Source organism: Polypterus senegalus, chromosome 6 (assembly GCF_016835505.1).
Source record: "Polypterus senegalus isolate Bchr_013 chromosome 6, ASM1683550v1, whole genome shotgun sequence".
NCBI classification, from domain to species: domain Eukaryota; kingdom Metazoa; phylum Chordata; class Cladistia; order Polypteriformes; family Polypteridae; genus Polypterus; species Polypterus senegalus.
In genome coordinates this window covers 72,988,008-73,002,026 of record NC_053159.1, presented here as the reverse complement: position 1 = coordinate 73,002,026, position 14,019 = coordinate 72,988,008, and the positions used below count along the sequence as shown (strand labels likewise).

The 14,019-nt window shown below is 38.7% G+C and overlaps 1 protein-coding gene across 1 annotated transcript in view; it reads right to left on the bottom strand.

The window, feature by feature from the left end:
• vps8 (VPS8 subunit of CORVET complex) overlaps nucleotides 1–14,019 on the bottom strand; it is a 740,642-nt gene that overhangs the window by 489,934 nt on the left and 236,689 nt on the right. The window contains exon 23 of the mRNA XM_039755059.1: nucleotides 7,837–7,883. Within this exon, the coding sequence (XP_039610993.1) occupies nucleotides 7,837–7,883 (47 nt within the window). The remainder of the gene's footprint in view (nucleotides 1–7,836; nucleotides 7,884–14,019) is intronic.

The following is a 14,019-nucleotide window of genomic DNA, read 5'->3' as shown; positions in this document are numbered from 1 at the left end:
ATAACGCTGTAACATAACAAAATGTGGAAAAAGTGATGCGCTGTGAATACCTTCCGGATGCACTGCAAATATACACACATACATATATACACATACACACATACAATATGTGTATACATATGAACTTGGACGAAACGTTCCATATGTTTATTACAGTATTTTAAACAGCTACAATAATCAAGTTGGGAAGGAATGAAAGCAGTGTTTCAGTAAAGGGACAGGAAAGACTTTCCCAACTATTAAAAACTAGCAAAATACCCGCGCTTCGCAGCGGCGAAGTACTGCCTTAAAATTTTTATTAAGAAGAAAATTTAAACTTTTTTTTAAACTGAGGGAAAATATACCAATAATTATTTGTTAAGGATCTCTTTGTATACCACATTGTGAGCTTGGCCCTCCGGTTGTAATATGACCAAGCTGTGCGCTGAGCTTACTCTTGAGCATGCAACGTACAGTTGGCCATGTGAACAGTAATTTTGTTTCAAATCTCACAGCTTGGATTGCTGCTGTCATAATCGGTTTGAGTTTCATGGTTTGTTTCAATTACGACAGTATTTGTAGGACATGTGTTGAAGAGACATTCGGCATCTGTCAAGTGTTGTAAGTATACAACCGGTTTCATTGATAACTTCACATCGTCCACTATTGAAATCGTCACCTGTGAATCTAAGTTGTTTAAGAGGCATAGGTGGTTGTCGAAAGGTGTAAAATAATTGGCAATTTTGAAAAGGTAGTTGCCATCTCCGGGCATCGAAACCACTCGGTAAGTGACAGTTCTTTGATCAATGGTGATCACCTCGATAGACATGTTAATGGGGGTACGGTTGGAATGATAAAGGAAATAGCGTTGGCTGCTCGAGTTTTGCAGGGCAGGAGATGCCACTTTTTGCAGACACTTTCACATGATCAAAAGTCTCTGCGCTCTTTGGAGGTCATTCATATATATCTATACTAATAAAAGGCAAAGCCCTCACTGACTCACTCACTCATCACTAATTCTCCAACTTCACGTGTAGGTAGAAGGCTGAAATTTGGCAGGCCTATTCCTTACAGCTTACTTACAAAAGTTAAGCAGGTTTCATTTCGAAATTCTACACATAACGGTCATAACGGTCGACAATGTCCGCCATGTTGAACTTTCTTATTTATGGCCCCATCTTCACGAAATTTGGTAGGCGGCTTCCCTGCGCTAACCAAAACCGATGTACGTACTTATTTCAGTGGTATGATGCCACTGTCGGCCGCCATATTGAAGTTTCCAATGTCACTAATTCTCCAACTTTCCGTGTTGGTAGAAGGCTGAAATTTGGCAGGCTCATTCCTTACAGATTACTTACAAAAGTTAAGCAGGTTACATTTCGAAATTCTACGCGTAACGGTCATAACGGTGGACAACGTCCGCCAAACTGAACTTTCTTATTTACGGCCCCATCTTCACGAAATTTGGTAGGCGGCTTCCCTACGCTAACCGAAACCAATGTACGTACTTATTTCGGTGGTATGATGCCACTGTCGGCCGTCATATTGAACTTTTCAATGGTCTTTGTTACTTATGGGCTCATCTTCAAGAAATTTGGTACGCGGGTTCCCAACGCTAACTGAATCCTACTTACGTACATATATACGTCCATAGCCTGCAGCTCGGTCACCGTGTGAGGCGCCGTTGGGTCCCACATTCCAACGCCTTCCACGTTGTTGACTGCCTGCCTATATAAGGCCGTCCATCGCTCCAGTCTCTACATTCCCTTCCTTGCTACGCCACAGGATACACGTCTTCCTACTGATAACTACAGACTTTTTATTTAATCCACGGCTTCTCCTGTGTTTTATTGTTCATTTATTACGATTATAGTTATTGTGTGGGTATTTTAGACTTACTTTACATTGTTCAGATACCCATTTCATTTATCATTCCAACCGTACTCCCATTAACATGTCTATCGAGGTGATCACCATCGATCAAAGAACTGTCACTTACCGAGTGGTTTCCATGCCCGGAGATGGCACCTACCTTTTCCATTCTCTTTGTTACATATTGCACGGCCATATCAGGCTCACTCTTGATATCTGGAGGAACATTGTGTCTTATGTATTGAATGACTGGGACAGGTTCAAGGTGTGGACTGATGACAGTACAGGAGATAATTATGCTACACAGGAGCACTAGAAGAGTGAAACGCTTAAGCCCTTCACCTATGGTTCTGCATGTGAGTTGATGGCTGCCGCTGAATTGTTCGGTTGTCGCTTTTAAGTGTACTGAAATGGCCAAATATTGTACACCTTTCGACAACCGCCAATACCTCTTAAACATCTTAGATTGACAGGTGACGATTTCAGTAGTGGACACTTTGATGTTTATGAATGTTTAAACTCTCAAAAGCTGGATGTGAAGTTATCGATGAAACCGGTTGTATGCTTACAACTCGTGACAGATGCCGAATGTCTCTTCAACACAAGTCCTGCAAATACTGTCATAACTGAAATAAACCATGAAACTCAAACTGATTATGACAGCAGCAATCCAAGCTGTGAGATTTGAAACAAGATTACTTTTCATATGGCCAACTGTATGTTGCATGCTCAAGAGTAAGCAGCCGGAGGGCCGAACTGACAATGTGACATACAAAGAGATCCTTAACAAATAATTATTGGTATATTTTCCCTTAGTTTAAAAAGGTTTAATTTTCTTCTAAATAAAAATTTTAAGGCAGTACCTTGCACGTAAGCGTATGGATATTTTGCTAGTATATATATATATATATATATATATATATATATATATATATATATATATATATATATATATATATATATATATATATATATAAAACTGATCACCCATTGGCCTCGCTCACTGAGTGCAAGGGAAAAAAATAAAGTGTAGTCTATAAGCTATTAAACAGTAAAACATTAACGTTTTAAGAAGTAAAGATACACTGAGCACCAGTGGAGTGGTTTCGGGTAAGCTACATTTTAAAGCCGGTATAACATAACAGGTAAGTAGTACTAACAGCAGCTAAAATGTATATGGGTCATCTCTTGGTAGTTGATCCCTTTTGAAAGGCGCTACACGACGACTGTGGTAGAGAAATTACATTTTCTATGTGAACGTCCAAATTTCTGCCTGTGATAATGTGCCTTACCGGCATTAGCAGCAATTAAAAAAAAAATCATTTTTGGGTCCTCTGAAGTGTTAAGAGAGAAAGGCTTTGGTTGGGGATAAAAGTCAAAAAGGTGTAAAGAAAGGAAACTTGCCTTTTTCTTTAATATAATGTAAAAAGAGGTCTTCGCTGACGATTTTGTAAGTAGTGCCTGGAGGATTTAGAGTGTGGAGAAACTCTAGAGACAGCATGTGTATTAACTTGTGGATTTTTCTGTGAGTATTTGGTGGCAGTGTCACAAAGTTGCTTCCGCAAGACTGCGTTAGTCCCGGAGCTCAGCTCAGAGCGAAAATGAGGGGAGATGATGACGTGACTCCCCCACCCGCCTTAACTGTCAATCCCACCACAAACACAGTCTCTCAGAATTTGCATAAGCACAGCCCTTCACCGGCAATTTTAACTTAGTTACAAAGTGATCAAAACTCTCGTTTATACCCTGCGTCCTCTCATTAAACTTGTATCCCGCATTACCCGTGGGCATGACAAACGCCAGCGGCAGCCTGTCTATGAACTTAATTTAAACTTTAGGTTTACACCGTGCTTTGTTTCCGAAGTAGCTGCACTCATGAATATGCTTGTATGTGTCACTCGCTCGCTTCTTATTGTTTTGCTGCCTTCTCAATTGTATAATGCATGTTTTCTTCAGCACTTTTTGGAGCTCTTCCTTATTTTCTACGTACTGCGTTGACAGTCAGTTCACGTGATTACGTGGGAGGCGTGATGATGTCAGACCAAACTCAGCCCCCCACGGCCATCGAGCTCAACTCCATTACAGTATATGGAGAAAATTAGGTTCCAGTTATGACCATTACGCGTAGAATTTCAAAATGAAACCTGCCCAACTTTTGTAAGTAAGCTGTAAGGAATGAGCCTGCCAAATTTCAGCCTTTCACCTACACGGGAAGTTGGAGAATTAGTGATGAGTGAGTGAGTCAGTGAGGGTTTTGCCTTTTATTAGTATTGGTAAATAAATAAATATGTCTGTTTACGCTAACATCACATATTCAGTACAGCTAGGAGCATTGCTATTTCAAAAATATTGGCATTAAAGCCAGACAAAGTAAATATATGTGTCTTCCTGAGTATAGAACAATCAACCCCTTAGCTTTTTCATGTTTCACATGCATCACAGAATGTTTGTTAGGGTCCATTTTCTTAAGCAGATACAACTAGTACTCTTTCTTAGTTGTTATTTACTGAGCAGGCATTTGCAATTAATTATATTTATAATTAATTTTGACCACTTTGCAGATAACAATTTTCATTCTGACATTAAATAATTGTTTCCTGTTGATTAGCATTTAAAAAACCATCTTAAATCCAGTGTGATTCCGTGTTTAATGACAATTATATCTGAAAGCATCCAAGATGGTGGATACATTTTATAGGCAATGTAAAGCATTTCTTTAAATTATAAAAAAAACGGCAACAGTAACTCAACTCCCATTTATCAGTTCGCAAACTAAATGGTGGTTTAACAGTCTACCATTGGTATTTCTGTTGCTGAAAAAGATACCAACCAGGACACTCCTATTCATGACTACTGTACCTAACTATAGTAACATGCAAATATTAAAATCTGCTGCAAGTGTTGTATATCTAACTAAAGAGGCACACAATATGTAACAAACAATTTTAGATATACTAAAAGAATAAACAGTCTAGTAAACCTTGTAAATGTAACTAACTTACAAGGATGGATGGATGGACACACCTCTTTCAGTCCTATATATTCAGATAAGTTGTATACTCCTTAAACCACTAAAATGCCTTTTTTTAAAAGTTTTCTATTTTACAAGTCAAAGTTATTTTTTCACAATCATGGTATAAATTCATTTGTTACATGAAGCTGCGCTCTAAATTGAATCATTTACATAAATTATAAAAATATTATGCCCGTTCTTTTGGTTTAAAATGGGTTTCAAGGAGTACTTGTTCCAATGCAGGGGAAAAAAATGTATCATGCCAGATTATGGCTACTGTGAAGTAGCAATTGTTTCAATTTAAAATAAAGTGCCACCTGTGTTTCAGAAGCATGCATAAAAAAGGAAACTGGAAGTAATACATTTTATAACAGATTCTTAGTACTATTTGATCTACGTTGTTTTTGTGAGCTGTTGTAAGCAGAACAACCTTACCATGTTCGGATTACTAGCGTTTAACCTGGTCCACTAAGGGAGCTAATTCTCCCTGCTGGACAGAACATGACAAACTCCTCAAAATTCAAGAAGGACCTGGACCTGAGAGACAGCAAATACAGTCCATAAAGGAGGGATGCACATAGACAACAGTTAGTATTTGAATGAACAGCAGCTTTATTTGCAAGTATTTTCATAGTACACTATTGGCATTAATTAAGTGAAAACTTCATGGCAATACTCTTGGAATCCTAGGAGATAGATCAATCTCAATCTAAGTAATAAACATGAAGAAGCCAAGTTATATCAAGAAGCGAAAATCTAGTCATCACATGTAAATTTTAACATGAAAGAGCATAAATTGACAGAAATTATTCATTAAAGAAGAACCTATAAGTGGTGGAGAAGAAAATAATATAAGTCGTTTAAGTGCATGACCCATGGATTTCTAAGCTGTGGACTTGAACCCGGACACAGACAGGCGGACATCTTAATTTCACCCAAAACACGTTTATTTTACAAATATTTACAAGTTGACCTCACGTGCACCCCCAGTGCCTCCAGCACCGATCCCCCCAAAGTCCAGGCCACACAGTCCTTCGTGCCTCTCTCTCTCTTGGCTGCCTCCAGTCCTCTCTCCAGCTCTGTCCACTTCAACTCGACTTCCGCCATCGACTGAGGGGAGGCGGCCCCTTAAATAGGAACCCGGATGGGCTCCAGCTGCTTCCCGGCACTCCTCCGCAGACACGCCCCAGTGTGGCGGAAGTGCCGGCTGCGCACCCGGAAGCCGTCCGGGTGTCCCCTGTCGTCTTCCCCCCAGCACTTCCTGGTGTGGCGTTAGTGCTGAGCTCCAGGGTTGTTCAGGCACCGGGGCGCCTTCCAAGCCCTTTACCCGTGGCCCCCAACATAACCAGGGCGGACGCCCCCTTGCGGTCTGGAGGAGGTACAAGTCCTCCTCCGGTCCTCCTGGGCGTCAATGCCACAAAGCTTTTACTAATTTTTATAGTGCAGCTGTTAAGCATGAAGTGACGTGACTGTTTACTACATACAAATGAATATCATCCATCCATCTCTTTCATATAATTTCCAAAAAGACTGTGTGGATTCCATAAGCCAGGTGCAAATAGTGGAAATGTATAGGACCAAGCACTTTGTGCATGGCTAACCAACTTTTGCAAACTGAGAAAAGTTAAATGGAAAAACAAATAAAAAATAACAGGTTCCAGTTGTACTGCTTGATCAAGACTTTAAGGTTATTTAGAAAAAAACCCAAGGATATGTATGTCAATTAAATTTACAGGTCTCACTATCCTCTTTAATAAAAACCCTGTGTGCATACAGGTGTGTCAGCTTGTGTGTGTCTTCTGGTGAAGTGCGCATATGCGGAGCCACACAGCATGTGTTCAGTTTCTTCCTGTGCATTCCCTGTGCAGAGAAAGAGAGAGACAGACACACACACAGGTGCGCGAAAGACAGACAGACACACACACACAGGCGTGACAGACAAACAGACACACACACAAACATACACGTGTGCGAGTCACACACAAACATACACGTGTACGAGTCACTCACACACACAGGCGCGAGCGAGACAGACAGACACACACACAAGCGCACGCGAGACAGACATATACACAGGCGCGCGCGAGACAGACACACACACAGGTGCGTGAGAGAGAGACAGACAGACATACACACAGGCGTGCGCTTAAGAGAGACACACACACACACGCAACAGACAGACACACACACACACGAAGGCCTGAAGGAGAGAGACACACACACACACAGGCACGTGTGCATTGTTGCAATGTTACTTTTCTTGGTTGTTTATTAAATTACGTATTTTTCAAATGTTCATTTTTTTCCCTGTGCTTAAAACTGATTAAAAAAGTGTTTTTAGCAAGCAGTTGTTATCGATCTAACGCAAACTCTTTCAGTGTTCTGTTGTTCAAGGTTTTCTTAGTGTTATTCAATGTTTTTACAATTAGTTTACTATTACGCTGTGCATTCAATGGTATAATTAACTATTTGTGTGCTTAAAAACAGTTCATATGGTCTGGAACGGATTAATTGTATTTACATACAATCCTATGGGGGAAATTACTTCGGTTCACGACCAAATCGGGTTACAACCAGAGTTTTGGAACAAATTATGGTAGTGAACCATGGTTCCACTGTATTACTGTCAGACAAAATTACAGGCGTTTTACGGAAATACAAACCAGTATTACTGAGAGAGAAAATTAAAGGCACACAATACAGTGACGCATATTACAGCCACATACAAGGTCCCTTGCAATTTAATATACTGTAGACTGTTCCTACAAATGTTTATGCACTACTGTTCTAGTGCTCGTTATTGTAACGAGCTTAATGTCTAGTCTATAATAATACCAAACATTAAGGCAAACAGTATTATCTACTATAAAAGTATTAAGAAACTGATGGAAAAATTAGTGCTGGATGGAAATTCACAAATCTAAATTCAAATAAAAAACTGAATATTTGCCATTAGACATATTGTCACTTACGTGCGTTGGAGGAGGAGGCAGTAATCAACCATGATGGGCACTATATCCTGTGAAAACAGAAATAAAATAACAAATGAAACCCATTTAGAATATTATATTATGGAATCTTGGCAGCCTTTTAATATACTTACAGTGCATTCGGAAAGTATTCACAGCGCATCACTTTTTCCATATTTTGTTATGTTACAGCCTTACTCCAAAATGGATTAAATTCATTTTTTTCCTCAGATTTCTACACACAACAACCCATAATGACAACGTTAAAAAAGTTTACTTGAGGTTTTTGCAAATTTATTAAAAATAAAAAAACTGAGATATCACATGTACGTAAGTATTCACAGCCTTTACTCAATACTTTGTTGATGCACCTTTGGCAGCAATTACAGCCACAAGTCTTTTTGAATATGATGCCACAAGCTTTGCACACCTATCCTTGACCAGTTTCGCCCATTCCTCTTTGCAGCACCTCTCAAGCTCCATCAGGTTGGAAGGGAAGCGTCGGTGCACAGCCATTTTAAGATCTCTCCAGAGATGTTCAATCTGATTCAAGTCTGGGCTCTGGCTGGGCCACTCAAGGACATTCACAGAGTTGTCCTGAAGCCACTCCTTTGATATCTTGGCTGTGTGCTTAGGGTCGTTGTCCTGCTGAAAGATGAACCGTCGCCCCAGTCTGAGGTCAAGAGCGCTCTGTAGCAGGTTTTCATCCAGGATGTCTCTGTACGTTGCTGCAGTCATCTTTACCTTTATCCTAAATAGTCTCCCAGTTCCTGCCGCTGAAAAACATCATCCCTACAACATGATGCTGCCACCACCATGCTTCACTGTAGGGATGGTATTGGGCTGGTGATGAGCGGTGCCTGGTTTCCTCCAAACATGACGCCTAGCATTCACACCAAAGAGTTCAATCTTTGTCTCATCAGACCAGAGAATTTTCTTTCTCAAGGTCTGAGAGTCCTTCAGGTGCCTTTTGGCAAACTCCAGGCGGGCTGCCATGTGCCTTTTACTAAGGAGTAGCTTCCGTTTGGCCAGTCTCACATAGAGGCCTGATTGGTGGATTGCTGCAGAGATGGTTGTCCTTCTAGAAAGTTTTCCTCTCTCCACAGAGGACCTCTGGAGCTCTGACAGAGTGACCTTCGGGTTCTTGGTCACCTCCCTGACTAAGACCCTTCTCCCCCGATTGCTCAGTTTAGATGCCTGGCCAGCTCTAGGAAGAGTCCTGGTAGTTTCGAACTTCTTCCACTTACGGATGATGGAGGGCACTGTGCTCATTGGGACCTTCAAAGCAGCAGAAATTTTTCTGTAACCTTCCCCAGATTTGTACTTTGAGACAATCCTGGCTCGGAGGTCTACAGACAATTCCTTTAACTTCATGCTTGGTTTGTGCTCTGACATGAACTGTCAACTGTGGCACTTTATACAGACAAGTGTGTGCCTTTCCAAATCATGTCCAATCAACTGAATTTACCACAGGTGGACTCCAATTAAGCTGCAGAAAAATCTCAACGATGATCAGGGGAAACAGGATGCACCTGATCTCAATTTTGAGCTTTATGTCAAAGGCTGTGAATACTTATGTACATGTGCTTTCTCAATTTTTTTTAATTTTTAATACATTTGCAAAAATATCAAGTAAACTTTTTTCACATTGTCATTATGGGGTGTTGTATGTAGAATTCTGAGGAAAAAAAATGAATTTAATCCATTTTGGAATAAGGCTGTTAACGTAACAAAATGTGGAAAAAATGATGCGCTGTGAATAGTTTCCGGATGCACTGTATTTACCGTCTTAGAATACAGTATATTATCAAGAATACTGTAGTTATATGCTATTACTAGTAGAATCAATACAATATGGAATTTAAAAAAGTCACCCAAAATCTAAACACTTACTAATATTATTAGTATTCTATAAGATAACTACTACATTTTCTTAATTAATCTAATAAAGTAAAACAATTAGATTAATCTTTATTTACAATACCAGAAATTATTCAATATGAATACAAACTTACTAAATTTAAAAATGATTTTCTATAATACAGGCTACATGTTAGTAGAAATAATTACAGTAAACATATTTTCAGAAAGGATACCTGTAAAGTATATTACGAAATCTCTCTGGTATACTAGAATTTCCTTGTATCATGTTAACAGCAATATTGCATAGTGCAAAAAATAAACATTTGGCTGTTCTCACAAAACAAATGCACGTTCAAAAAAATTACACAATGTGAAAAAATACCTTCATGGATTTTGTATACAAAATATACTATTAACAAAAGTGCAGTTTTACATGTGTTAAACTTGGTTTTTCCAAGCTTTAAAAATATAACCAGCATTAAAAACAAAAATAAAATAGGCTTTGAAAGATTTTCATTGATATATATATATATATATATGGCTTTAATATACATTTAATTTATATATATTCTGAAGTTTTCATTTTGAAAAGGAAATGTAGGTGATTAGCATTTGTAAATAAGGGAATACCAGCTGCTTCCAAAAATCCAAGAGAGATCCCGATGAAAGATTTGGCCTTGTGGAAAAATACAGGTTTCATATAATCTTTGCTTTGGCAGTATGATAGAGAAGTCCAACATGGGCACATCCTTTTCAGTTAGTCTAGAGCTGAGGTCATTATATAGTAGCTAATGGGATTAATCTACTTTATATTACAATATTATGTAGAATTTAGCTCTGCCTTAGGGGCTAACTAGGTGGTCATCTAGGGTGGCAATATTTGAGTGGTGCCATTTTTTTATTTTTTTTTTTTAAACTCAGACCCTGACTTACCAACACTAAGACTGGAAACATCTGTCAAAATCCCAGCAATTTTATTATATTGTTTTGTATTATTTTCATGTATTAACGATGTTTGGTCACAACATCTGATGACCTACACAAACCTTTTGAGTGTGGTCTTCCATATTTCAGGATGCACTGTTTTTGGCTTTACAGTGCTTTGTTTTACACTTAATGTCCTTGTTTCTTTATTTTTACAGGTGCAAATTCAAAAGTTTAAATTTTGTTTTTGCACTGTTTCCATTTCAGTAAGTTTGTTCTTTACAATTATTCAACTAAATAAAAGATGGAAAATAAGATAAGGAACTTCACTTAAATATATTATGTGCTTTTTAAAACTGGTATTCTTTTTGTAAAATTAAACTACCATCAAGAAAATAACCTATTGACTATTATATTACTATTATGTTATCATAATTATTGTCTTTACTCTAAATGACAGTGATAAATGCAAATGCATCACATCTGAGAAATTTTAGAGGAATACTGGGTTTAGCGCTAGATGCATGCCTGCTGTTTCCTAACAAAAAAGAATGCAACATTCGTCCTGAACAGTACTGAAATTGAAAGTTCTTTTGTAATCCATATATGCATTCTCCCAATTGAGAGTTGTAGCGGTGCTACTAGAATTTGAAACTGCAACTCCCAGCAGCACCTGCAGTGGTTCTGATTGGTCTTCTGCTGAGGTTGGAAGGGCTGTTGCGGTCAAAGGAGGTCAGCGCGGCTTTTAAAAAGGGGGCCGGTGACTAAAAGAAAAGAGGGTTTTGTAATTTGTGTTTCAAGTTCCTGTCTGTCTGCCTTCTGTTGGGTTACCTGTACTTATTCGTTTTGTCCTGGACTGTTTCATGGTTGGGGTCTGGATGGTCTGCAGTCTGCCTGTGTACATGAGAACTGTAAGTGGATACAAGGCCATCCTGCGAAGAAAGGAGTGCTCCAGAATCCGTTTTCACCATTTCAGGAACTACCGGCAGGACTATCTTTAAATCCCCATTCAAAGTGTGGATCTCTGGAGTATCCATTCCCATCACTACATTACATCTGTTGCAGCTTTTCATGGACTTTACTGTGTGTGTTTTGTTTGTGCTTTGTGTATTTAATGTATAGTCGCTGTAAGGGGAAAAGGGGTGGTATTGTTGTTTTCATTTATTGCATTTGTGTTCATTACATTCTTTAATTGCTAAGGATTATCGCTTTGCTTTGTTTTTGTCTCCATTTGTGAGTGCGTGTAGGTCAGGCCAAGGCTGGGTGCATCCCTGGAATCTCCACCATATAAATAAATAAATCACCGTCTTCTCGACGCACACAGTGAAATAAAAAAAAAAAAAAAATGTGAACAGAACTAAATTCTGGTTTATTCTACAAAGACATGCAAAAAAACCTAGACTACTTTACTGGTAGACTTAAGAAATAATTGTACTGTAGTAATACTTCAAGGAGATTATTCACTTTAAATTAGAATCACAGGTTCAATCTTGTGATCACTCAGTCAGACAATTTAAACTGAGCAATGTACTCATGTTTTATGTCATTGTGTGTATCATGTTAAAACTGAGAAGGAAAACTAGAGAGGAAAAATAAAAAGATGGTAATGGCCCAGCATGTTTAACATACATTGTACTAAAATTTCAACAAATTACTTAATGTTCTTGTGACCATTGTTGCCAATATTACATAGATGTTTAAAATCAATTGGACTGTTATCAACATCATAAAACAGGGATGCAAGAGAAAAATTGACTCAAGATTGAAGGAAAGAGTGTTTAAATAGTGGGCTATCTGACCTTTATTGTCCTGATGCACCAGTTCCAAGTCATACCATTTATTGATATCGGTTAAAATGGACTCCATGATAGAAAACACAGAAAAACCCCACTTGTAATAAATAAACACAAGAAATGCATTTTAAAAAGTTACAGTTCTTTGAGAGAATATCATTTGGACAGATCAATCAAAATTACAGCTTTTCTGCAAATCTTACCAAGTCTAGATTCACAGAGAACAAAACAGTCTTCAAAGATAAGAACACACCATCCCTCCTGTGAAGCACAGAAGATTTCCTGTGATGTTGTGGAACTGCTTTGCTGCCTCTTGCATCAGGTTTACTGAATCTGTGCAGAGCACAATGACATCAGGAGACTATCTTGGCATTTTGGAATGAAACGTACAGCCCAGTGTCAGAAAGCTGCATCTCAGTTACAGGTCCTCCAACAGAATAATGACACAAAACAAAATGAATGGGAATAAGAAACTGGACTGTTCTACAGAACAGTGCCACAGTCTATTAGGAGTCCTTACATTAATCTCACTGGAAAATATATGAAAACAGCTGAAATTGACACTTTGCCTAACAGGAAGCATTTCATTCCAAATATTGTCTCCGAAGGTTGTACTACAAAATATTAGTTTAGAGATACCAATATTTTTGTCTTCATGTTGATTTGACCTCATAAAATTACTGATTTTAATAATCATGAATTGCACTTTGCCTTTTTTTGCAGTTGAAGAGCAGGGACAATTCAGTCATTTGCAGCTGTATTCCTGACCTCTGAAAACTTTTCGACAAAATACAAATACTTACTCACACCCTATTGTGGAGTAGCACATTAAAAGTATTCGGCAACTACAAACCGGATTCCAAAAAAGTTGGGACACTATACAAATCGTGAATAAAAACTGAATGCAATGATGTGGAGGTGCCAACTTCTAATATTTTATTCAGAATAGAACATACATCACGGAACAAAAGTTTAAACTGAGAAAATGGATCATTTTAAGGGAAAAATATGTTGATTCAGAATTTCATGGTGTCAACAAATCCCAAAAAAGTTGGGACAAGGCCATTTTCACCACTGTGTGGCATCTCCCCTTCTTCTTACAACACTCAACAGACGTCTGGGGACCAAAACCACCAGTTTCTCAAGTTTAGAAATAGGAATGCTCTCCCATTCTTGTCTAATACAAGCCTCTAACTGTTCAATCGTCTTGGGCCTTCTTTGTCGCACCTTCCTCTTTACGATGCACCAAATGTTCTCTATAGGTGAAAGATCTGGACTGCAGACTGGCCATTTCAGTACCCGGATCCTTCTCCTACGCAGCCATGATGTTGTGATTGATGCAGAATGTGGTCTGGCATTATCTTGTTGAAAAATGCAGGGTCTTCCCTGAAAGAGATGGCGTCTGGATGGGAGCATATGTTGTTCTAGAACCTGAATATATTTTTCTGCATTGATGGTGCCTTTCCAGACATGCAAGCTGCCCATGCCACACGCATTCATGCAAACCCATACCATCAGAGATGCAGGCTTCTGAACTGAGCGTTGATAACAACTTGGGTTGTCCTTGTCCTCTTTGGTCCAGATGACATGGTGTCCCAGATTTCCA